Here is a 27579-nt window from a genome sequence, read left to right on the forward strand (position 1 = left end):
TTTCCATCCAATAGACAGTTCTTATACAATCATCATAGTTATTCTCTTCATAACAATCTAATTAAATATCAATCTAGGATCAGCTCCTGGATTTTGGGGTTTTTTTCTTGGCACATAACAACAAGAGGCCCACAGGCCTTATCGGTCACCTGAGTACTAGTGAAAAAGTATCACTACTCCCAAGGGCTATGAAATATAGAAAAAATGCCTGTTCTGAATATCTAAGCTAAATTCTAATGTTCAGCATCAAAATATAACAAGATGTGTTCTTAAAACTTAAATGCCCTCAAAAGTGCATACACTGATGAAAGGCTTTACATAATATAATATGTGTATTAACATTAAAAGATATGACTGCATATTATCTGGACCCATCTTGAGTCAAAACCCTGGGTTGTGAAATTCACCATTTTTTGCGCATCCTCTTCTGCTTTTCCTAAGTATACAGAATCAGCAAACTTAAATAAGTCCTTCAAATCATTAATATAATTTTGACACCCTCTGAAACCAAACTCTTACCCCTAGGATCATGCAATTTACAATTTTGATAAAAGACTATACCTACTCCTTCTAAATATCCATTTAGTTTCAATTTAGTATCAATAGCACTAAAGAGGATGTTAATCAAATGTTTTACACATAAACACTATATACTAAGTTTGGCCCTGCCCTGGGTTAAAATTCCTACCCTGGGGATCATAAAATTTACACTTTTTGTAGAGGCCTTCCTGCTCTACATTATTATGCATTTAGTTTTCCTTAAACATGTACATTTCTAGAGAAGAAGATTTTTGAAAATGGTCAATTTAGAGCAAATGTTTGCCCCACCCCTAAGGCCAAAGGGGTGCAGGAGTCCTGAAATTTACAATTTATGCCCCTCTTTTTCCAAAGATACTTCATACCAAATTTGAAAAGGATTGGAATGGCAGTTATCAAGAAGTTTAAAAATTTTATTGTTCACACATTTAATAACTGACCATTTTGGCCCCACCCTAATACCAAATCCCCTACCCCTGGGATCATCAAATTTACAATTTAGGTAATGGACTACCTCCTCTTTCTAAATATCCATTTAGTTTCAATTTAGTATCATTAGTATTGTTTTGTCAAAAATAACAAAAATGTATCATAGGTATGATTGTATCAATCAATATGGCAAAAGTTTTGCTGCCCCACCTACACCTGATAGATGGTACATGTATCAACTACAAGGTACTTTGCCAGAAACAGCTTATCTGATCTTAATGCAAATATAATGTGAAGAGGTTTGAAATAACTTCTTTATTAATGATTAAGACATTCATATATTTTTTTAAATAATTTTTGAAAATAGAACTCATTATTATTATTATTTTTTTTTTTTTTTTTTTGGATATATAGGGCTTTATAGGGATTTTAATGACTTATAGGGAAAATAAAAGAAACCTTCAAGTTTATAGGAAAATATAGGAATAAATAGGGACTTGACACCCTGATTTATCAAACCATTTCAATGAACAACAAAAAAGTTAGACTAATTACAAATTTAGTGTACAAAAAATGTGATGCACATGCATGCAGACAAAATTACTATCATTTTGCGCATCTACAAATGATATACTATCATCCTAGTAAGGTTTCAAGTTGATCCCTTGTGTATTCTGATTTCAAATTTTTTGTACCAAAATTGCAATGCACGTGCAGACGAAACGACTTTCGTTCTGCACATCTACAAATGCTACACTATCATCCTGGAAAGTTTCATATCGATCCCTTGAGTAGTTTCTGAGAATATACTCTCAGACAAAAAAGTACCGGAGAAAAAGAATAATAATAGTAAGAAACAGAGTAACAAGAGGCCCATGGACCACATCACTCACCTGAGTCACCTTGACCCATTTCTGAAGACTTTCCATATATATTTGCATGTAAAACCTTATTCCCTATTATGGCCCCAACCTACTTCTGGATGCCATGATTTTTACAAACTTGAATCTGCACTATGTAAGAGAGCTTTCATGTAAATGTCAACTTCTTTGGCTCAATGGTTCTTGAGAAGAAGATTTTTAAAGATTTTTCCTATACATTTGTATGTAAAACTTTGATCCCCTATTGTGACCCCAACCTACCCCCGGGGCCCACAATTTGAACAAACTTGAATCTGCACTATGTAAGAGAGCTTTCATGTAAATCTTAGCTCTTCTGGCTCAGTGGTTCTTGAGAAGATTTTTAAAGACTTTCCCTATATATGTCCATGCCCCTTTAGTTGGACATTCTATAAATTAATTTGGTAGAGGAATTCTGTGTATTAAATTGATCTCATGTGTTGTAAAATCTTAACATCGAGATCTGGAAAGGGAAACTCCAGATTAACAATGCATTTGGTGTAGAAATTACGTTTCCATAAATAGTTGTTTACAACGAATTGTTGACATTCGGATTAAGGAGGTATACTACATTATCATAATGGTTTAAAAACATGACTAACAAGAGGCCCATGGGCCACATCGCTCACCTGAATCACCTTGGCTCAAATCTACAGATTTGTCCTACCATGGTATATATTCGCATATAAAACTTTGATCCCAACCTACTACCGGGGGCCATGATTTTTTCAAAATTGAATCTGGAGTAGGTCAGGAAGCTTTCATGTGAATGTAAACTTTCCTGGCCCAGTGATTTTTCAGAAGAAGATTTTTAATGATTTTCCCTATCTATTTGTATGTAAAACTTTGATCCCCTATTGTCACCTCATCTAACCCCCAGGGGCATGATTTTAATAAACTTGAAGCTGCACTATGTCAGGAAGCTGTCATGTAAATTTCAACTTTCTTGGCCCAGTAATTTTTGAGAAGAAGATTTTTAAAGATTTTCCCTATATATTTCTATGTAAAACTTTGATACCCCCTTGTGGCCCCATCCTGCACTATGTCAGGAAGCTTTTGTGTTAATGTCAGCTCTTCTGGCTCATTGGTTCTTGAAAAGAAGATTTTTAAAGATTTTCCCTATATATTTCTCAGCTTTTCTGGCTCAGTGGTTCTTGAGAAGATTTTTAAAGATTTTTCCTATATATTTGTATGTAAAACTTTGATCCCCTATAGCAAAGTTCGAGTTACTGCCGGAACACCGTTTTTCTCCGAATATTATACACGCCTTCAAAGTATTTAACCCAATAGAACTTCCAGTTATTGCAATATCATAAGGCGGTAGGATACAAACACAATTTAATAAATCATGACGGATTTCTACTCTCTAAAATTACCAGAGCTTAAACAGTATTTGCACGAAAGAGGCGTTACATGTAGCTTAGGTCGCAAGATGGACCTGGTTAGGCTATGTGAACTGGCCGAAGAGCTAAACTTGGAGATAATTCCAGGTGATGACGGGGAGATTACAATGTAATGGATAAGAGGAGACAGACAGTTCAAGTGAATGACAAAAGTGTTGTGATACCGCCACCCACTGAGGTAAATTCATGGCAGAAAACTCTGAACACTGTGCCAGATATACAACAGTACGATGTTTTTATTTATCTGATGACTTGTTGTAAGTGGGAAAACCACCGTTTGCAGAATTATAAACAAGACCATGGGTTTAGGCTGTTTACAGCCAACCATATTGACCATGTTTATATTTCGACACCTCTGGAGCGGGACTATGTTTATATAAAATCAACATGTGTACCAGAGACCAGGCAAAACTCCAGTCCATACACAACTTAGTTGTTATTGCACCAGTCAGGCCAAGTGATGTACGGAGGTTGCACATGTGTGGTGTAAGTATGCAGTCAATATCTCTACTTCTTAATATATACCTGGTATTGTTCACATATTAAGCCACTTTTCATGTGACATTTTCAATCATTCATTTCATCATACTGTATGCCTGTTTTTAATTTTTCAGTTTGTTTTGTTTATCTTGTGACTGTTGACCAGCGTGCTTAATTTGACTTGGAAATAATAAACAAGCTCTTTTTGTACTCTGGTTGTTGGTCACTTTTTTATCATCATGTTCATGGCGCAATTCCATCCAGACATAGCATTTGTTTCTGTAAGCTGTACACCATTTGAACTACATTAGACTGGCAACTTTCAATTCTTATCAGAAAATAAGAATATCTTGACATACATCTTTTCATTTATCACTTTGAAGAAGCAATATCAGATAAGATTAATGTTTTTCAATACTTAAACTTGATTAAACATATGATATATGCTCAACTTTCTTATACATATGTGCATCTGTGATATTTAAAAGTTTGCAGCAAATTCAAAATCTATTGTGGAGACAATGGAACTTGTAAACATTGTGTTGCCCTCTTGTTTGCAGTGAGTGACTTTTGATGTCGACACAAGGACAGAGGTACCGAGGTGGGAACAGATGTTGAGTGTGTTTGGGATAAACCCAGAAACGAGTCAACTCCCATGGAGGTAGATGACATTGACATCAGAACTGATACACGTGTACCTTAAAAAATTACTCCTATGCGTACTATCTTTAAACCTAATAATGTGAACAATGCTACACACAACAATATTAAGATGAAGCTAAAATATATTATGCAAAGGTTCAAAAGCATTGCTTCTGCACACACTATATGAAGCTGGGGATAATTCAAAGGATGAGGGTGACAGTTTGGAAATTCCAACAGTTCTTGATGTAGCAAATTCAAACCTTGGAGAAAATCTTTTTGTTGCATTACAGAAAACTTTTGATAAAGATTCAATTTGTAAAATTGAACAAATCACAAAAGATCAAAGTGGAAACCCTGAATGGTTCAATCATCGTAGAGGCAGAATCACTGCATCAAATTTTTCTTCCATTTTAAGCTTTAAATTTACTGATGGTGATGAAAATTACATTTCAAAAAGAGTCATGGGAATGTCCAATTATATAGATACCCCATCTGTCAATTTTGGTAGAGAAAATGAAAATGTGGCAACACAGTTATACCTCATGGAGTACAAAAAGTCTCATGAAAAGTCAAAGCTTGAGCTTAGTGGTTTGCATGTTGATCAGTTAAATCCATTTTTGGGGGCCTCTCCTGATTATAGCTGTAAATGTTGTGGAGATGGCTTGATTGAAATTAAATGCTCCTATATGTAAATCAAAATAAAACGCCACACGAGGCATGTCTTGATCATTATTATCATGTTTATTTAGATGACAACAACAGGGTTAAGCAAAAAAAAACAAAACAAAAAAACAGTTCATCATGGTAATTCAGATTCAAGGTCAAATGGGTGTGACTTCATTTTGTACACAAAAAAGGTATTGCTGTTGACAGAATACTATTTGACAATAAAATGTATGAAAAAATTGTTTATGAGAAATACATTGTAAAGGCACTTCTAAACAAAAAATAAATGACATTAATGTTGTACAAAGTACTTTATTTCTTCACAAGTGGTGGTTGTAAATTACACAGAAATGCACAGACTTTGATTATCTGATTAGACAATGGCTTCAAAGTCAAAGGCATGGTGTTACTCAAGAAATTAAATTTTTTTAATCTTTCAATAGCACGTTTTAATAATATCACTCTGTAACAACCATTTCCTTTACCCCAGTTACATTTTTTGGTAAAAGGGGGAATAATAAGTTTTGCACCTCTATCCAACTATAAATCCTGAATCAAAAATCCTCGGTCAGCCATAATTTCATGACTTGGTCTTACATAATCAAGAAAACCACTATGTTGAGTAATACATCTGTCAGAAGTATTACCTCCCCATAAATTGGAAACAAAAATGATGGCACCAGATGGCATAATACCAATTAAGGCTTTGTATGTATTGTGATGTTTATAAGAACTATATGTTCTAGATTGTGTAGATGGTTTATGAATAAAAAAAACTTTGTACAATCAATTATACAAACACTATTTGGATATAACAATTTAAATGACTTAGGCATAAACTTTTTAATCACAGGTGTAGATTGCTAAACTAAAAGGGGTGTTAAAACATGGTACATAAAATTTATCCTTGTTGTAAAAATTTTGAGACACTCGAGCATTTGAAACTCCAAACAAATCAGCCAAAAAAAATGTGAAAACAGCTAGACATAAACGAATAAGGGTGATGATAAACTCTTCGTATTTAGACAGTTTCATATTTTCCTGATACAGGACTTGTTGTGCACTACCTTGTCCACTCCAGTTGATGTGGGATGCTTCATTAAATATTTCTACAATACACAGCAAAATATTGTTGATAATCCATAATTGCAGAACATGGAAAACATTTATGTTGAAGTACATGAAAATCACAATACACTGTGGTATTTATGTTGACTAATTTCACCTAAATGTACCAGTGTGTGGTACAAACATTTATTTTTCAATTTGTGACTTTTGAAACTTTTAAACATAATGCAGTACTTCTAATAACATGTACAATGTAATGATCACATATTAAAATAACAAAAGAGCTAAACAATTTACCATATAATCCATTTAGCATCGACTTCGATGGAACACCTGTGTACTTCTTTACACTCTTATCACTCGCTGTAACCTTTTCAATAAAAAGGTCCCTCATGATTGCATCAGGATTCTCAGACTTCTTTAGTTCCATAAATTTCACCATTTCTGGCATCCCGATGTCAGTCTGTTTTCCCCTGTCAACAGTCTCTGGACTATATTGGTTTTCATTTACAGTTGTCAGGGAGTACTGATGGTCAGGTAGACATGGTTGTACAACTAAACATTAAACAAGAGATGTTTGTAAAACACATATGTCCCCCATGGTGCAAAATTGAAAAGGGTTATACACACACATCATTTAATTGATAGTAGTATCATCAATTCAAAATATTGAGCAGACAATATAGGAGACAATATATTACTATGTCCAGTTCAACAATTGACTTTTGACCTAAAAATCAATATGGGTCATCTTCTCCTGAAGATGTACTAGTGTACTAAGTTTGATGTCCGTCAAGCAAAAGGGTTATCAAGAAATTGAGTGGACAGTATATTACTATGTTCAGTTTGACCTTTGACCATGTGACCTCAAAATCAATAGGAGTCATCTCCTCCTGAATATACACCAGGGTACCAAGTTTGATGTCTGTCAAGCAAAAGGTTCTCAAGATATTGAACGGACAGTAGATTCCTATGTCCATTTTGACCCTTGACCATGTGACCTCAAAATCAATAGGAGTCATCTCCTCCTGAATATACACCAGGGTACCAAGTTTGATGTCTGTCAAGCAAAAGGTTCTCAAGATATTGAACGGACAGTAGATTCCTATGTCCAGTTTGACCCTTGACCTTTGACCATGTGACCTCAAAATCAATAGGGGTCATCTTCTCCTGAAGACATACCAGTGTACCAAGTTTGATGTCTGTCAAGCAAAGGGATCTCAAAATATTGAGCGGACAGTATATTTCCATGGCTAGTTTGACCCTTGACCTTTGATCATGTGACCTCAAAATCAATAGGAGTCATCTTCTCCTGAAGATATACCAGTGTACTAAGTTTGATGTCTGTCAAGCAAAGGCTTCTCAAGATATTGAGCGGACATTATATTATTAAGTCCAGTTTGAACCTTGACTTTTGACCATGTGACCTCAAAATCAATAGGGGTCATCTTCTCCTGAAGATGTACCAGTGTACCAAGTTTGATGTCTGTCAAGCAAAGGGTTCTCAAGATATTGAGCGGACAGTATATTCCTATGTACAGTTTAACCCTTGACCTTTGACCATGCGACCTCAAAATCAATAGGTGTCATCTTCTCCTGAAGATGTACCAGTGTACCAAGTTTAATGTGGCTTTAAATTTGACTGTGGAGGACAATAGATTAACGCTTATCAATGTCTATGGGCCAAATAGCGACCGTCCTGACTTTTATGAAAGAGTTCGTGAAATCTTTCTGGAATTTGATAATGATTTCTTTATATTATGTGGTGATCTAAATATTGCGCTTAACCCCAAGATTGATACACACAACTATAAAAATATTAATAATCCAAAGGCTAGAGAAAATTTGTTAGAAATTATGGAGGATTTGCAAATTAATGACTACTACAGAGTTTTGAACCCAGAAAGAAATGTATACACATGGAGGGAAAAAAATCCTTGCATACAAGGTCGTCTCGACTATATTCTTATTTCGGAAGGGTTGTCTAATTTGGTAGAAAATTTCACGATCAAACCAGGATATCGTTCTGATCACTCTATTGTTGTTTTAGAATTAAAATTCAGCTCTTTTAAAAAGGGTTGTGGTTTATGGAAATTTAATAACAGTTTATTGCATGATAAGACATATGTAGATAAAGTTAAACAAACTATTCTGAGTGTTAAGTTTCAATATCTTCAAAATCCTACATCCAATGGTAATGACTACAATTATATTGATAGCAGGGTTCGAGATTACCTCATGTCCGCAAGTCCGAGACTAGTAAAAAACGTGTCGGACTAGTAAATTCTCCATAGCACTGGTCCGTACGGACTAGTGAAAATCCGGAAATCAATCTTGAATTGGTTAAGATTTTAGCAAGATTTGTCCGAGTCTCTTAGATGTTTGAACTTATGGTCGATTACCTGCATGATTAAGTGTTTGCGTGACTATGCCATCCTGATCTTCCAAACACATGGTGTGCCTTCGAGACCGCCGTTCTTCGAACGAGCACAAAGTCCTGTCAATTCCGAACGCCGTGTACGCATCACGAGAACGGGTTCAAGGTGCAAGGACTGCAAGTAATGTGGTCTAAGAACATGCACGTTTGTGCACACATGTCCTCGTCATTCGCGACTCTAACACAGCATTTCGTAACACTATATAGCTCATGGCTTGGTCAATCGAGTGAATTTTATTGACTTTATTGATAAAATTTCAAACTCCTATGACTCTAAAACAAAACAACGGGAACGTCGATCTCGAATGCACTTAAGGATTAACTCGGAAGTTACTCTATGCTTCTGAAGATCTTGAATGCAAAATAAATTATGGTGGTATTTTTCTTCTGTAGGTGTCAGAAACTGAATTGCTTGCAACTGTGATGTGTTTGGTTTCATTAATTACTATTGAATGAAATGAAGATCATTTAATATGATATACTGGACGGACTAGTGAAATGCTTTGCGGACTAGTGAACATCAATAGTGACTAGTCCGTGCGGACTAGTGCTTGAAAAAGTTAATTTCGTACCCTGGATAGTATCGATGATAGTGCATTTCTTGAAGTTCTCCTTATGGAAATACGGGGAATAACCATTTCATACTCATTATATAAGAAAAAGAATAGAGACCAACTTGAGAAATCCCTAGTTGAAGAAATTGAAAGGTTGGAATCACAAAACAGGAGTGATACTGATATTTTTGAAGAGAAAGAACTCAATCTTGAGAGATTGAGAAAAGAAAAAATGCAAGGTCATTTAATAAGGTCACGTGCTAGATGGGTGGAAGAGGGTGAAAAACCAACGAAATATTTTTGTAACTTAGAATCACGCAACTACATTAATAAAGTTATTAAAAGGGTAGATATTGAAAGACAATATACTGTTTATGATCAGTTTGAAATTTTAAACAAAGTTCAAACCTTTTATAAAAATCTATATGCAAATAGAGATTCGGAACTTATTGACTTAGATCTCAATGATATCATTGATCATTCTGAAATTAAAAAACTTGATGAAAAATCAATAAACGCCCTTGAAAATGATATTGTAGAGAGTGAAGTTTTCAATGTCCTAAAAAATATGAAAAATAATAAATCACCAGGTAGCGATGGTTTCACTGCTGAGTTTTTTAAATTCTTTTGGAAAGACATAAAATGTTGTATTTTAAGAGCAATCAATTGTATTTTTAAAAACAAAGAACTGCCAATTTCGCAGAGACTTGGTATTATTACATGTATACCCAAAGGTGATAAACCTAGACAATATTTAAAACACTGGCATCCAATAACTCTGTTGAATGTCTTATATAAACTAATATCTGGATGTTTAAGCAACAGGATGAAATCTTCATTAGATGTAATTATTTCAGATACACAGTCTGGTTTTATGAAAGGTAGATATATAGGTGAAAACACAAGATTTATTTATGATTTAATGTCTTATACTGAATCAACAACATACCAGGTCTCTTAGTGCTACTTGATTTTGAAAAAGCATTTGATTCAGTATCATGGTGTTTTATGTATAAAGTACTGAATTACTTTGGTTTTGGGAAAAGATTTGTTGAATGGATTAAAATTTTGAACACAAACTTCAAAGCATCAGTTCTACAATATGGGCATTTATCTGACCAAATTCATATTCAAAGAGGTTGTAGACAGGGCGATCCCATTGTGCCGTACTTGTTTCTTCTTTGTGCTGAGATCCTTGCCATCCTTGTGAAGCAAAATAAAGACATAAAAGGTATCACCATCTCTCAAAGAGAGCATAAAATTTCTCAATATGCCGACGATACTTCGCTTGCCCTTGACGGTTCACCAACATCATTGTTTGCAGCTCTAGATACTTTAGATTTCTTTTCAAAATTATCTGGGTTGAATATAAACAGTTCTAAAACAAAAATTATTTCAATTGGATCTAAGAAATTTTCAAACCAAGTCTTTCACCATCCAAGATGGAAGCTAGATTGGGGATCAACAAGTTTTTCTTTACTTGGTATTCAATACTCAGTAGATTTAGAATCTATCACTGAAATAAATTATGACATAGTTCTACCAAAAATCAAGTCTATGATTCAACAGTGGAAACGAAGAATTTTGACCCCCATTGGTTGAGTCACTGTTGTAAAAACTCTTATTTTACCTAAATTTAACCATATATTCATTTCTCTTCCTCTCCCAATACAGAAAAAAAATTCTTTGCTGTGTAAAGACGTTTTTGAATTTATATGGAAATCAAAGTGTGACAAGGTAAAAAGATCTGTAGTTACCCAGGACCATCTCTCTGGGGGTTTAAAGATGGTGAACATTGATAACTTCATCAAATCACTTAAATGTTCTTGGATGAAAAGACTGGTAACTACTAGTGATAAACCTTGGTTAGATATATTTTTTGCCATTAATGGAAATGCTGTTGTGAAAAACCTTTTGGATATTGGAGATTCATATATTTCAAATGTTCTAATGAACAAAAATAATATTTTTTGGAATGATGTTTTTAGCTCATGGCAGCATGTTATGAAGAAAATAGATCAAGATAAGAGTATGAAAAATAAAACGTTCACTATTCCAGTATGGTATAATTCAAACATAAACATTGGTGGTAAAGGTATTTTTATAAAGAATTGGTACCAACAAGGTGTTAAAATTGTTGGAGATTTTTTGTCTGATGAATATACTTTCTTATCAAAATCTATGTTTATAAACAGAAGTTTCATATCCCTGATATAGATGTGATGCAATATAATAGTGTTATTTGTGCTCTTTCGAAATGCTTCAAGATTTTGAAAATTGAGAGGACCTGTATGTTAAAAATTTCTCTTCCTTATTTACCATTTTATTTTGAAAATATTCTGCCAAATGTCAGATGTACAAATATTATTTACAATTGTATAAACACAACTGAGGTAACTCCTACTTCAATACCAAAGTGGAATGTAGAGTTATCTCCCCATGGTGTCAATGATATATGCATAAAGGATGCTTTCAAAGTTTGTTTCAAAACTACATCAGATTCCTCTGTACAGTGGCTACAGTATCGACTTCTTCACAGAATTCTTCCTGTCGGCTACTATCTCAAAACAAGAGGTACTGTGAGCAATGCTCACTAAGAATACCCCCCGCTTACCCCAATCTCCCAAAGAGTGTTGGTAATTGGTATAAACTACCTCTTTTCTGAGTATAAAAAACAAATGGCATGACAAACCGAACCATATTGCTACTTCGTTGTCCAGTGCGCGTGACCTTTGACCTTTTGACCCCAAAATCGATAGGGAACATCTTCATCCCATGGGTAGTCCATATGTATGATATGGTGACTGTACGTGGAAAGGATAACGCTTTAGAGCCCGGAAACCATATTGCTACTTCGATGTCCAGTGCGCTTGACCTTTGACCTTTTGACCCCAAAATCGATAGGGAACATCTTCATCCCATGGGTAGTCCATATGTATGATATGGTGACTGTAGGTGGAAAGGATAACGCTTTAGAGCCCGGAAACCATATTGCTACTTCGATGTCCAGTGCGCTTGACCTTTGACCTTTTGACCCCAAAATTGATAGGGAACATCTTCATCCCATGGGTAGTCCATATGTATGATATGGTGACGGTAGGTGGAAAGGATAATGCTTTAGAGCCCCGGAAACCATTGCATCTACAGACGGACGGACGGACAGACAGACGGACAACCCGATTCCAGTATACCCCCCCCCCCCCCACCCCAACTTGTTGCGGGGGGTATAAAAATTCAAATCAAAACATTAGATGTTTGTAACTTGTGTAAAAAAGAAACAGAAACTATTCAACATATGTTTGTGAGTTGCAATGAGGTATTGGATCTTTGGAGAACTTTAAGTTTGCATATTTACAGGACTACTTCAAAAAGGATTGGTTTTAATTTTGAAAATATAATTTTAGGAGAATTACCACTTACTAAAGACAACATGAAAATTAACTTTATTATTTTGTATACTAAACGGTATATTTTCAATACCTCATTACAAGGTAAAACACTAAACATTTTAGGTCTTTTGAACCATTTGAAAATAAAATACAGTATTGAAAGGTGTATATCTATTTACAATTCCAATCAATTATTTTTTTAAAAACAATGGAATTTGTGGAACAATATATTTGAACCCACTGAATAGTATATTTTTTACTGCATGTTTTGTATAAATTTATAATTTTTTGATACTATTATAGCAACCTCAATAAATTTTTTTTGGGTATAATTTCAGTTAATTTTGAAATGTATGAGTGGAGTATGAATGGTTGGTATGAGTGATTATATATCCATTGTACATCTTACCTATAAAAGTATATAATATGATGCACTTAATTTCTATTTGTACAATGGACAATGCTAATAAAAAAAAAAAAAAAAAGTTTGATGTCTGTCAAGCAAAGGGTTCTCAAGATATTGAGCGGAGAGTATATTTTTATGTCCTGTTTGACCCTTGACCTTTGACCATGTGACCTCAAAATCAATAGGGGTCATCTTCTCCTGAAGATGTACTGGTGTACCAAGTTTGATGTCTGTCAAGCAAAGGGTTCTCTAGAAATTGAATGGTCAGTATATTCCTATGCCCAGTTTGACCCTTGACCTTTGACCATATGACCTCAAAATCAATAGGAGTCATCTACTCCTTAGGATGTACCAGTGTGCTAAGTTTGATGTTTTTCAAGCAAAGGGTTCTCAAGATATTGAGCGGACATTATATTCCTATGTCCAGAGTAGATTGACCCTTGACCTTTGACCTTTTGACCTGAAAAACAATAGGGGTCCTCTTCTACTCATAACCAACCCACATATGAAATATCATTATCATCAAGTGAAAGGTTCTCAAGATATTGAGCGGACAACATGTGGTCTACAGACCGACCGACCGACATACCGACAGTTGCAAAACAATATGCCCCCTCTTTTTCAAAGGGGGGCATAAAAATATAAATGAGTAAGGGGGTGTCAAACATTTAGTTTGTTTAGTTAAATAAGTTACATATTAAAATCAATATGGTATACTGATTTAACTGTCTATAAAAGAGCTGTTCCAGACACCTGCACTTCACAACGAGTCTTAACTGCATCTATACATTACATGTATTATGCATAACATGATTTCATTACTCGTATGAAAATATTACAAACCTGTGTCCAGTGTCTCGCAAATAGTTTGTACTGTCTCCTCTGAAGCAACAGGCAGTGTTGGGAATTCATCACATTCTATGAGAAGCTGATCATGGCTCTATTAAAAAATGTTGAATAATAAGCATTTAATATTTTTAGATTGATGGTGAAACACTAGTTCTGATTGGTTAAAAAATTAAGGTGATTTTTGTGTTAACCGAAAAATTTGATTGTGACATCATATGTATCACTACAGCGTTAAAAGTTTTTTAAAAATCCTGCATTTAAAATGGTCTTGATGAATTTTTTTTTGAAATGCTATGAACATTGAATAATAAGAAATAAATCTAATATTTTTTCTGTTGATCGAGGTATCAACCTTTTCTGGTTGATACTTCAATCAATCGAAAAATAATATTAGGTTCAATTCTTAAATCAAAGATGTATATATATATATATATATATATATATATATATAATTATATGTAAGAATATTGAGTTCATAAAGAAAAATTACTCATACTACTTGTGCAATGAATAATAAATTGCACCATGCTGTGGTTTGTATATAGATCTTAGTTCATTTAATATTACATTAATTACTCATTATTAAATTAATTACCCATGTAGTTAGGGCTATTCCAGCAAATAAAATATGGGGGGGAGAGAAGGCACTTTATTTTTAAGACAGCCACCCATACAATTAAATTTTCCTCTGATACCACCACCCATACAATTAGATTCTCCCCTGCCACCACCACCCATACAATTCAATACTTTCATTTAACGTAACAAATGGATCAACCATATATTTTAGAACTTAATTCTAGTTTATATTTTTAAAAATGCCAAAAATATAAACAATAAAATGTCTTTCTTTGTTGTTTCATCGGGAGATGAAGGTAGCAATCATTGCAGAAAAAATTACATATTTTGTTTCCGATACAATTTTGGTAGGGAGAAAAAAAGGATGATCTCAGCATATAAAATGAAAGAAAAAATGCAATTAATTTTGTATACTCTGGAAACATGCGAGTTGTAGAAACCTAAGCTCTGTTTGCTTATTATAAACGAACAGTTTCACTAATGATGTGGGATATTGTCATATCATTTCTGGACTAGATGTGCATGTCCTTTTTACTCATGTCATGATCTGGGTGCTTGTTAATTGCACAGTTGAAATAACAAGAAGTTGCATGGTTTTTTTTAATGATATATAACTAAATAAAATATGAATATATTATACCACATTAAATTTAAATTCACATATATTGTTACTCTCTTTATTGCTTTTAAAAGACATGTGTCTTATTACATCAGTTACAATATGTATGATTACATAAAATGGCATTGTATAGTGGTGTACAAATTCAAGCAAGCAACGGAGAAGAACTTTTCAAAGAGTTAGGTTTTCTCGCAACTTAAGTGCTAGACATAGATATTTCCCTAAATTACAAAGTGTATGCATATAGATTGCGACTTTTTTCCTTTGACTTTTCCCCCTACAATCTCTCGTAGGCCTACAGGAAACTCGCGAATATTCCATTTAAAATTTCAGTCCCAAGCATAATATTTACCCGATTTCTATCGCAATCAGGCAAATTTTCCACTCTGTTAAACGTAATGGTATACCAGGTGGGAGATTTCATATCCGAATTACCCCGCACATCTCAAAGTCTGTCGAAATTCACACCTTCGGAAACAACGGTGATTCCCTGATCCTTGATTTTGTTAAATAAACAACAACTTGGGTTTTGGTAATTAACCTCACACGACGCTGCATGTTAATTACACGTTAACCAATTGATAGCGTGGGTATAATAATTGATTCAGAGTGCCGATTAAACAAGATCACCACCGAACTATTACCTATGCATTTTAAAACGAAAGTGTTAGGGGCGATAATTCCCAGAATAGTCATGCTCGACTGAAATCGAAAGTAGGAATCGCGTTGTAATCGAAAAAATGTAGTCGTTTCATAAAGGTGAAATTACACGAAAAGGTTGTAAAACTCATGATCGTTGGTTGCGTTAGACAGGTGGTAGTTTAGGACAGGTACAATAGGTTGGGTAACACCTTGGAGGGGAAAGTTTTACAGTAACATTGAGTTATCTGCCCATTTATCAATCTTTTTTCCATACTTAAGTTAATGTAGAATGGCTCCGCTTTTCTTCTTCTTTTGAAATAAAAGAAACGTAACGTGATACGTTTTCATTTTTATCATAATTCACAGGCACCCATGTTTTTTATTTAATCTGGAAGACAACCACCCATACAAATATATTTTCCCAAATCACCCCCACCCATCCAAAAAATATTGGCTGCCGTCCCTCCCCCCCATACGTTTTTTGCTGGAATAGCCCTTAAGAAAAGGTACACAAACAACAGTACCATTGGACTGAATGTCAGCTTTCCTTGTTACTGTTTGTATATCAATGATTTTCATCTCATGTGTATTAACAACAACATTGATGAAGAAAACATGAGTGAATTATTGAATGTGTACATTGGATATAGTGCAAATTACCCCTTACCCCCCCCGGGGTAGATTTTGTCCCTAATATTAACTACAGTAAACCTCGTCATGTTTCTGTCTCTGTGTATTGTAACCAATTTGTTGACTGCCATCATACTCATGCACTGAAGAGGTTCCTTAAAATTGTTGTAGGCAAACAACGTAGGGCAAGCGGTTTCTTCCGTTGGCATACCGTCGACAAAATGTCGGGAACACACCTACACATTGCAGTAATTACAATTATTTGTCTTAAATTACGAATATAACTCAAGATAATCTCCATGATTGATAGTTACCCTATGTTGTGGAGGTGGATCGTAGTCTTTCCGAAGGAGCAAACTCAACCATGCTAGCCTGCTTTTCGCATTCTTCTTCTGCGTTGGGAAAGGAAAAAACTTTATGTATGCCATATTGTATCCATATTTTCCCCTTCTCAATGTGTTCGCGTGACAACCCTCAGCAGAACAATAATAGCGACGTGTTTTGGAACTCCATACTCACGATACTGAAATCACCTCCACTGGAAGTATTGATGGGTCAAAAAATGTTGAAATCATGTGACCGCGGTGTGTAAAATCAAGAATAAAACGATGTTCCGGCAGTAAATAAAAACTCTGCTATTCTGGCCCCATCATACCCCCGGGGGCCATGATTTTAACAAACCTGAATCTACACTATGTCAGAACGCTTTCATGTAAATCTCATCTTTTCTGGTCCAGTGGTTCTTGAGTTGAGAAAATTTTTAAAGATTTTTTCTATATATTTGTATGTAAAACTTTAATCCGATGTTGTGGCCCTATCCAACCCCTGGGGGCCATAATTTTAACAAACTTGAATCTGCACTATGTCAAGAAGCTTTCATGTAAATTTCAGCTTTTCTGGTCCAGTGGTTCTTGAGAAGAAGATTTTTAAATGACCCCACCCTATTTTTGCATTTTTGTAATTATCTCCCCTTTGAAAGGGACATGGCCCTTCATTTGAACAAACTTGAAAGCCCTTCACCCAAGGATGCTTTTGGTCAAGTTTGGTTGAAATTGGTCCAGTGGTTCTGGAAAAGAAGTCGAAAATGTAAAAAGTTTACAGACAGACAGACAACAGGTGATCAGAAAAGCTCACTTGAACTTTCAGCTCAGGTGAGCTAAAAATATAAACATCAGAAATATTTGTCTCTTCCTTTTAGATTTCATTGCCTAGCTGGTTCACGACACGACTGCTGAACTGTATGCAGATCACAGGTTCGAGTTCAGCAGAGGTTTCAATTTTTTCCAGATTACTTCTGCTAAAACTGCATTTGATGACTAAATAAAGTAAATTTCAAAGTTTTCAATTTCAAAATACTGTTGTATATAATTATGTAGGACTCCAAAGTGCGATAAGACTCCAAAGTGCAATGGTCATGCCAAAGTGCGATGGTCTGCGCCAAATCCTGATGGTGTGACATGCCAAAGTGTGATGGTCTACACTCATGCGCCAAAGTGCAATGGTCTGACACGCCAAAGTACAATGGTGTGAGACGAAAATGCACCATAAAGCAATGGTGTCGACAGGATAAAGTCGGATGGTGCACATTAATGCGCCGAAGTGTGATGGAGTGACACGCTGAAGTCTGTTGGTCTGTAAATGACACAAGTGTTTTGGTACAGACTGTACCAACCAAGTGTTGTTTCACCAAAATATCACTGCAAAATCCATGCACAAAATATAAGAATAAGAACTTATTTCATTACCATTTAGTTGTCATGTTATTAAACACAAAATTTTCCAATGCGAAATCATATAGAATGTTTTGCATTATAGCATACCCCCAGGAATTTATCATGTGTACATCACAAGTAATAAATGGTCATGAATTAAAGAATGGTTGGGCGAAGTAAATAGTTCGACAACAAATGTACTTTGCAATTCTCACAATCCTCAATAGTGTAAACCTTACTGTTGCTGTCGTCCATGTCAATCTTAATCACCCGTGCCTTCCTCCAATACATCCTGAAGAAATTGCTGTCAGCATTGCAGCAGAAAGAACCTTTGTTGGGGCAAACTGACATTGTGGTTTCATTTTGAAAGACGTTAAGAATGACGTCACAATGACATGACGTCCCAAACGTTACTGAACCCCGCACCATCGGATTTTGGTGTGACCATCGCACTTTGGCATCCGTAACGTTAACAAACCATCGCACTTTGGCGCAGACCATCGCACTTTGGCGTGACCATCACACTTTGGAGAGACCATCGCACTTTATAGAGTCTTACATATATCCTCCACTTTTCATTCACATCAAATTTCTCTGGTGTAGTATTCCTCCTTAATGAGGTCCCAGTGCAGAACAATCATAAAGTATAAAGCGATGGAAGAATGAAATGATAGATTCATCACATCAGATTTAGAGTCTTTTTCATGTCTTTGTAGACTTGTACAGGTACTTTATACAGCAGCTTCTATAGGTTTGGTTCATACCTCAATCATTGTGGCCCCTGTTCTGGACTGTATTAACCCTAGAAGGCCTTGTGACATTGGACGGGACTGTAATTTGTCTGCTCTAGCCCACCCTTCTTTTTGTGCTTGCTCTTTCAACCATTTTTCTGCCTGAGAAACAAAAATCAAATGAACATAAACTTAAATTAATTAGGAATGAGATATCTTCACTGACATATCCAATTCTCATTGCAAATTACTGTGGAATCATTTAAATTCATTGGGACCAATCTTCATGGATTATCCGGATTTTACAGTTTCGTTGGGATGTACTTTTGGAAGATATGGTTTCTGTAAATCAAAACATTATATAAAATGTATATTTCCTTATATAAGGCTCGAAATACACGAAAATAAAGTCCCCACAATATCTACTGATTCCACATTATCAAATTTCAATGTTCTACTCATGTAACTACCAAAATCTTCAAATTAAAAAACTTTACCTACTTTGACTCAGTGCAGAAAAAAGAAAGAGCCTTTTCAAGAAACTGCATGCATTGCTAAAGCAACTAGTTCTAATTGTAACAGGGACCACTACAGATGTTTCCCAAACGTCCTCCCATTTAAAAAATGGTGTTAACTTGTTTTAGCACAAAAAATAATCTTACATTCCAAGTTTTTGAAGTATGTACTTATGATGTCAATTATCAGTCTATTTTTCTCATTCAAAAGAGATTTACAGGTTATTTAAATATTGGTCTATCAAAATTTAAGAGTTATGTCCAAGACATGATGTAGACAATAATCAATAATGAAACAATATCAATAGGATATTGATTATTTCAACAATACCGGGTATTGTACTAAGACTGTTATCCTAAGGGTTTGTATAATCAATATCGTATTGATCATGATTGTTGAGGTTTTCTGTCTTAATTGTCAATATTAACGATTTTGTATCAATATCTGATTTAGAATGTTCAGGTTTCCTGTCTCATCGATATAGAATCATTATCATGATGACTTATCATCTGAATCATGCATGCCACTGTTAGCCTTATAATTAGTGAATTCTTCCTGTTGATTGATTGATTGAATATTGTTTAACGTCCCTCTCGAGAATATTTCACTCATATGGAGACGTCACCACTGCCGATGAAGGGCTGCAAAATTTAGGCCTATGCTCAGCGCTTATGGCCATTGAGCAGGGAGGAATCTTTATCGTGCCACACCTGCTGTGACACGAGACTTCGGTTTTTACGGTCTCATCCGAAGGACCGCCCCATTTAATTGCCTCTTACGACAAGCAAAGGGTACTGAGGACCTATTCTAACCTGGATCCCCATGGATTCCTTCCTGTTGATATCGAATCATCTTGTCAATATCGTCAATATTGATGACATCATATCGATATCTAAACATGATCTTATTGATGATAATGATCATGTGTGTAATTTTTTGTTAGATATTCTTTCCTATAATGATATCGAACAACGACTGTTGACATTCTCCATCTTGTGGATATCGACGATATTATATTGATATCGAATCATGATCTTGTTTACCATCACCATCATGCATACCACTTTCAGTTTTATAAATATATCCTTTCGTATGTTGTAAATAGAATACAAAATTTTATACTGACGTGTACGAAGGGTGATTAATGTTCATGAACTGGTACCATATAATAAAACACTTCTAGTATACCGGTCCCTATACCTATGGTGCTATCAGTTACTAATGACAGCATTTAACGAAGGGCTGACTTGTGGTTCAAAATTTTTATAGAAAATATGTGTGCATGGTAATACTTGCTGTAAAATGGAAATTTCGTAATGTATCAAATTTTACGAAACAACACAATTGGCACCAGTAATCAAGTCTTTCCCTTATACACATATTGATATCAGATGTACAGACAACATCAAATTCCTTTTACGCAATATTTAAAAAAACATTAGTTTTCTACAGCAGTGTAAACCTTGCTGATAGTTTTTTTCATTGGAAAAAATATCTTTTGAGACTAATTTTCATTAAATTGAAAGAAATCTTCCAGCAAGGCATACGCAATAGATGAAATATTGTCTCAAAGTTACAAATAGGGGGTGAAATTCCAGAAAAATAGAGTACATGTGCATGTATGGGTTTGACTTTTAATTCAAATTTCCTAAAATTAAAGTGACATGTGATTTGAGTAAGTAGCATAGATAGAAATCAAAAGACAGAAAAAATTGATAAAAGACACTTTAGATCTCACCCCGAGCGCAGGCCATTACAGGGTGTTCTTGGCTCGAGTTCTTTGATATCATGAATTTTTTCATATATCAAGTGCAAAAAGGTCAATATTTATTTCCATTACTTGTATTAAAAAAGTTTTTATCTGTATTGTTAAAAGAAATGATTATGTATCTATTTTATGTAATGATTGATTTCTGTTGCTTATATTGTGTTGACACCAACAGACAAATCAAGTTTAATTGAATAAATTCTAAGTGCAAAAAGGTCATGTTAGAACACTGTAGCTCAATAAGCATTGCAACCCCAGTTTTTCTTTTCAATTTTTTAATTCTTTTTAAACATAGAAATTAAAAATACACTTCCCAAAAAATTGACATTATATACTCCAAATGTCTGGTGCGAGCCTCTTTAAAAGCACGATTTAGAGTGCAAAGTTTTGAAGTTGAGAGCCAATGCGACGTGTCGTTGATTGTTACGTCACAATTCTACAGATCCTTCGATTGCAAATTTTTGAGAACGTTCTTACAAGGAGTCTCTCTCTCCTCCCTCTCTCTTTCCAGAATCCAATAGTTATAATTAAACGTATATAAGTTGAATTTATTTTCAAAGTTAGAATATCTATTTCGCTTATAAAAGAAATATTCTCAAATGAAGTATGTTTTCCGACGAAATTTAGAATATTCCATTATAATATCATTACCTCGATATTTCAAAATATTTCTATCAGTTCAAAGAAATTCCAAGATAAACGTGCTGTAGAATACCATTACGCATATATATTTTTACTTTATGCATATGTAATCAATCATAAATTTTGTTGCAAGTCTGGAAAGATATAATTGTCATATTTCTGAATGCATGCTTCTATGAGAGAGAGAGAGAGAGAGAGAGAGAGAGAGAGAGAGAGAGAGAGAGATTTCCAGTTTTTAAGATTTTTATGGTTTGAATTTCTATAATATCTTTTAATTTCTCACTCAAAATCCATTGTCTAAGGCTGAGTTGTAATGGTCCCCACCTGTGTACATCTGCCAGTTGGACATGCACAAGTTTATGAAGAAGGGAAATTAGAAGAAGGCAACCTAGCTTACAGAGTTCTTGAAATTTCTTTTGAAGTGTCAGACATTTGGTCCGATACTGTTAGAAATAGTGTCAGCCCAAACAAAATTTTGTCAGTCCAAAAAAAAATGCATTGCTTTTGAAGTTTTTATAAATTTTATTTATAATCAACTACATGTGTTATTGTATTCAATCTCCATCTCAGCTATACGTTCATAAATTCTCCTTTCATACCCTTTCGCATCTTCCTCACACTCTGAATCTTCCTCAATTCACTGAGTCACTTTTTTGCTCCATTTCTCTCTCATCCTCCACTTCTGTCCCATCCTCCACTTCTCTCTCACCCTCCACTTCTCTCTCACCCTCCACTTTTCTCTCCATCCTGTGTATTCCTCTCAAATTCTTTCTCATCTTCGTCTGCAATCGTTTAAATTACTCTCTCTCACTTTGGCCCGGGTGTAGTTGGTCTCGCGACTTTGAGCAGATGGTGTCACCTAGCAATAGGTAAAACCGCATCAAACAAAAGCTATTGTCTCCCAGATTCCCGGTTTCTTTTCTCCTCGTAGTTCTCACAACAGATTCCTCACGTTTATGTTTCAATGTCTTGCCGGATTTAGCATCGGTTTGAAAATTTATGGGCCACATGGCCGCCATTTTCCCCGGTAAAAAACGGACTTCGATCCCGATCTTTTATCGGCCATCAGGGCCGATAATTAAGTAACTTGTGTCGGATATTTACTACTTTTATCGGATAATCCGACATTACCGACACCTTTCAAGAACTCTGAGCTTATGCGAACTGGACACAGGGGCTGACTATTTTACTCAAGAAAAGTAAGGAAGGTGACCAAGTCCTATTCGTTTTGAGAAGAGGGTAACCCCTTCCAATGCCTAGATTTATGTGATTGTATATGCTGTTTGGGTAGACCTGGATATTTTACATGAATTAATTGTCCTATACAACTAACATCATCTCTTGCTACCTGATAGATGCATCAGTGACTGGTCGACAGGGGATGCTTACTCCTGGTCACATATCCAGAGCTAGGTTCGTATGTACTAGAACTCAATTTGTCATTTAAATCGTACATACGCACAGGTGGCTGTGGACATCATCAAGCACACACACACCCCAATAGTTTGCTAAAGAAAATAATATATGAGGGTGAGTCAATAAGTAACCAGCCTATCCCATTTCCAATTGACCGAAATGGTCACGATTTTCATGCCTTGTTTCAATACATGTTTTATTCCTGGGTACAAAATTGTACACGTATCGAGTCATTCTTTAATAACAGGGTGCAAAATTAACTTTTTCAAGCGGACTAGTGACTATTGATGTTTACTAGTCTGCAAAGCATTTCACTAGTCCGTCCAGTATATCATATTAAATGATCTTCATTTTATTCAATAGTATTAATCAAACCAAACACATCAGAGTTGCAAGCAATTCAGTTTCTGACACCTTCAGAAGAAAAAGACCACAATACTTTATTTTGCATTCAAGATCTTCAGAAGCATACAGTTAACCTCTGAGTTAATCCTTTTATAAACGTCCAGATCGACATTCCCGTTGTTTTCGTGCTCAGTTTTTAGAGTCACAGGAGCTCGAAATCAACAAAGTCAATAAAATTCACTCGATTGACCAAGCCATGAGCTATAATAGTGTTACAAACTCCTGTGTTAGAGTCGCGAATGACAAGAACATGTGCGCACAAACGTGCATGTTCTTCGACCACACTACTTGCAGTTCTTGCACCTCGAACCTGTTCTCGTGATGTGTACTTGGCATTCGGAATCGACAGGAATATGTGCTCGTGCAAAGAACGGTTGTCTCGAATGCACTCCATGTGTTTGGAAGATCAGGATGTCATTGTCATGCAAACACTTAACCATGCAGGTAATCGACCATATAAGTTCAAACATCTAAGAGACTCAGACAAATCTTGTTAAAATCTTATCCAATTCAAGATTGATTTCCGGATTTTCACTAGTCCGTACGGACTAGTGATATAGAGAGTTTACTAGTCCGACACGTTTTTTACTTGTCTCGAACTTACGGACATGAGGTAATTTTGAACCCTGAATAAGACATTGAATGTCAAACATGGCTAGTGATGCAAAGGCATGCTTTTCATCTAAAGTTGAGTACCGTGCTATAATTCAGTACTTGTATTCAACAGGTAAAACAGGCAAGGAAGTACACGGCGAATTAGCCGATGTTTATGGGTCTTCTGCACCATCTTATGCTCAGATTAAATTCTGGGTAGGGGAATTCAAATGCGGTAAAACGTCTTTAGAAGATGAAGCCAGGTCTGGGGACCCACTGGATGCCACTGACGAAGAAATGTGTAAGAAAGTTCAGGATCTGGTATACAGGTGGAAGAAATAGCACAGGCATTAGGCATTTCACATGGTAGCGTTTCAACAATCTTACATGATCGTTTAAGTATGCACAAGCTAACAGCCCGTTAGGTCCCCAAATCCTTTAGCGATGAGCAAATGGCAACCAGAGCATAAGTATGCAGCACCTTGTTGAAGTGTTTTAGGTCAAAAGATGATTTTCTTTTGCATCTGGTGACTGTAAATGAGACTTGGGTTCATTATTATGAGCCAGAGAATAAAGCTCCGAGTCATCAGTGGATAGGGCCTGGGTCCCCAAGGCCAAAGAAGTTCAAGACACAACCATCTGCTGGCAAGGTGATGGCCACAGTATTTTGGGACGCAAAAGGCGTTATTATGTTAGACTTTTTACCCAAGAAAAGTACATGCAATAACTGGAGTGTTCTATGCAAAAGTGCTGGTTTTCAACCAGAAATAAGTTAGGCTGGTTACTTATTGACTCACCCTTCTATTTTAGAGAATTACAGAATAGTTGTGTATTTTTACCAAAATAATCTTGTTATCATACTTATGTGATGCCATTAAACGGAAAGGCAACCCAAAAAATTTTTACATGATAAATGATAGGATTAATTATATGATAAAGATTTGTCATAGTATTCTTTTGATATACGGCCTAGATAAGCTTCAGTACTAATTTTAAAACGTTAAAAATTGAAATTCCTGCCATCTATAGAGGCTGCCATGATGTGGAACTCTTTTGTATTCAAGACCACAAAAATCAATAATTTTGACATCACACCATCTATTCCGGTTTTGATGAGATTCTAAGATCATCAAAGATGTGCATGTGGTAGATTTTGGGAATACATTGTAAATAGGGGATGCCTTCCTGTCAAGTAGTTAATTATACACTACTGCGAAGGGGAGATTGTGAAAAAAGTTTTTCCCCCAAATTCATTTTTAAAAAATGTTCGAAATAATGGATTTCAAAATTAAAATAAGTTAAATTCGAGATAATGAATTCTCAAATTGTTACAAGAAATTGCCAATTTTTTTTATAAAAAATAACCGATTCTTGCACATCTTCATCCAACTACATGTATCACAAAACTGCTTTTATGTCTAGTATGGATTAACTAATCGCTTTAATTGATTGCACTAAATTGTTTTAATGAATTAAAATCTAAATTAATACATTCAAAAATCTATAATTTTAAACTATTTATTATATTCTTACTAGTTCTGCAATTCGTTATCACGAATTATATATACTGACTTGATATTAACGATTTTATAAACCGATATATCGAATTTGACAGTTTGATATAACCATTTCTGAAATTTGTGTTAAATATACATCCATACTTTGAAATAACTGGTGAATTCTAACACTTCTTGAGGGTGATTTTACTTTTGTCTTTCATATCCACAAACTCACAGACACTTTTCTCTCTTGTTCATCCAAATAGTTTTCGAATTCATTATTTCAAATTCCAAAATATTTTGATAGGTCCTAAATGGATTCTCATCAGTAATATGGATCACATGAATAAAATCCCAAGGGTCTCATGAGCCAAAATGCACACCTAAGTAAACCTGGTCCTGCTGTTCTTAACAAGAGGCCCTTGGGCCACATCGCTCACCTGAGTCACCTTGGTCCATAAGAAGACTTTCCATAATGTTTGTAAAACCTTAGTCCCCAACCTATCCCTGGAGGCCATGATTTTTACAAACCTGAATCTGCACTAAGTCAGAAAGCTTTCATGTAAATGTCAGTTCTGGCCCATTGGTTCTTGAGAAGACTTTTAAAGATTTTCCCTATATATTTCTATGTAAAACTTTCATCCCCTATTGTGGCCCCAACCTACCCCAAGGGGCCTTGCTTTGACCAAACTTGAATCTGCACTATGTCAGGAAGCTTTCATGTAAATGTCAGCTCTTCTGGCCCATTGGTTCTTGAGAAGAAGATTTTTAAAGATTTTCTCTATCTATTCCCATGTAAAACTTTGATCCCCTAGTGTGACCCCAACCTACCCCCTGGGGGCATGATTTGAACAAACTTAAATTTGCACTATGTCAGGAAGCCTTCAAATAAATCTTAGCTCTTCTGGCTCAGTGGTTCTTGAGAAGATTTTTAAAGATTTTCCCTATATATTTCTATGTAAAACTTTGATCCCCTATTGTGGCCCCAACCTACTCCGGGGCCCATGATTTGAACAAACTTGAATCTGCACTATGTCAGGAAGCTTTTATGTAAATATCAGCTCTTCTGGCTCATTGGTTCTTGACAAGAAGACTTTTACAGATTTCCCTTATTTATTTCTAATATGTAAAAATTTTATCCCTATTGTGGCCCCATCCTCCCCCAGGGGCCATGATTTGAACAAACTTAAATCTGCACTATGTCCGGAAGCATTCATGTAAATGTCAGCTCCTGTGGCCCAGTGGTTCTTAAGAAGAAAATTTTAAAATGACCCTACCCTAATTTGGCATTTTTGTAATTATCTCCCCTTTGAAGGGGGGCCGGGGCATGGCCCTTCATTTGAACAAACTTTAAAGCTGTTCACCCAAGGATGCTTCTGGCCAAGTTTGGTTGAAATTGACCCAGTGGTTCTGGAAAAGATGAAAATGTGAAAAGTTTAGAACAACGACGACACCGCCGCCACCGACAGACAACGGACAAATTTTGATCAGAAAAGCTCACTTCAGCCTTTGGCTCAGGTGAGCTAAAATGGGGTTTAGAGATGTTCAAAGTCTCAATCAAATATCTTCTAATCCATAACATTTTGTGAACAGTCGTCGAACATAAAATGTTCATCATGACAATCACTATTTACACATATCATTGTTTTGGTCAAATGTTACGTAATTAGGGATTCAAAGGGCCAAAAGGGGTCAATCTTTTTACTCCTATCTTGAAAACAAAAAATATTTTGATAAGCTTTATTGAACGAAAGTTTTTTACAATAATGCATGTTCTTAATAATTTTCACTTTTCACTATTTCGATAAACACTCCCATTTGGGAGTTACTGGGTAAGCCCCTAAAAAATATGATTTTAATAACTCGAAAATGGTAAAGAATTTCTGAATACATATTGAACAAAAAATGTTTGAAAACACAAGACCCTTCCTTTAATATAAGAAAAAGGGGCTGGTCCTTCAAATAAGGGGATCAGAAGAGTCTAAAATCTTTTAAGTATATAGTCATAGAAGCAAAACTGTTCATCTTAATGATCACCATCTAGACATATCATTATTTACATCA

At 35.3% G+C, this 27579-nt stretch overlaps 1 protein-coding gene across 15 annotated transcripts in view; it reads right to left on the bottom strand.

Annotated features, from left to right (window-relative positions):
• Positions 1–27579, bottom strand: part of LOC125682093 (elongation factor Ts-like) — a 214259-nt gene that overhangs the window by 110356 nt on the left and 76324 nt on the right. For 4 of the 15 annotated variants that reach the window (XM_048922499.2, XM_048922498.2, XM_048922497.2 and 1 more), the window contains 4 exons: positions 26793–26925; positions 18709–18837; positions 16547–16624; positions 13757–13853 (listed from right to left, as the gene is read on the bottom strand). The exons of 1 other annotated variant lie outside the window; for it this stretch is intronic. In XM_048922499.2, the coding sequence (XP_048778456.1) occupies positions 13757–13825 (69 nt within the window). In that variant the 5' untranslated portion in view covers positions 13826–13853; positions 16547–16624; positions 18709–18837; positions 26793–26925. Of the gene's footprint in view, positions 1–6126; positions 6169–6424; positions 6683–13756; positions 14133–16262; positions 16471–16546; positions 16625–18708; positions 18838–26792; positions 26926–27579 lie in introns of those variants that run through there. 10 more of the 15 variants (XM_056154426.1, XM_048922496.2, XM_048922495.2 and 7 more) reach the window with 7 other exon arrangements.

Source organism: Ostrea edulis, chromosome 2 (genome assembly GCF_947568905.1).
Source record: "Ostrea edulis chromosome 2, xbOstEdul1.1, whole genome shotgun sequence".
Taxonomy (NCBI): domain Eukaryota; kingdom Metazoa; phylum Mollusca; class Bivalvia; order Ostreida; family Ostreidae; genus Ostrea; species Ostrea edulis.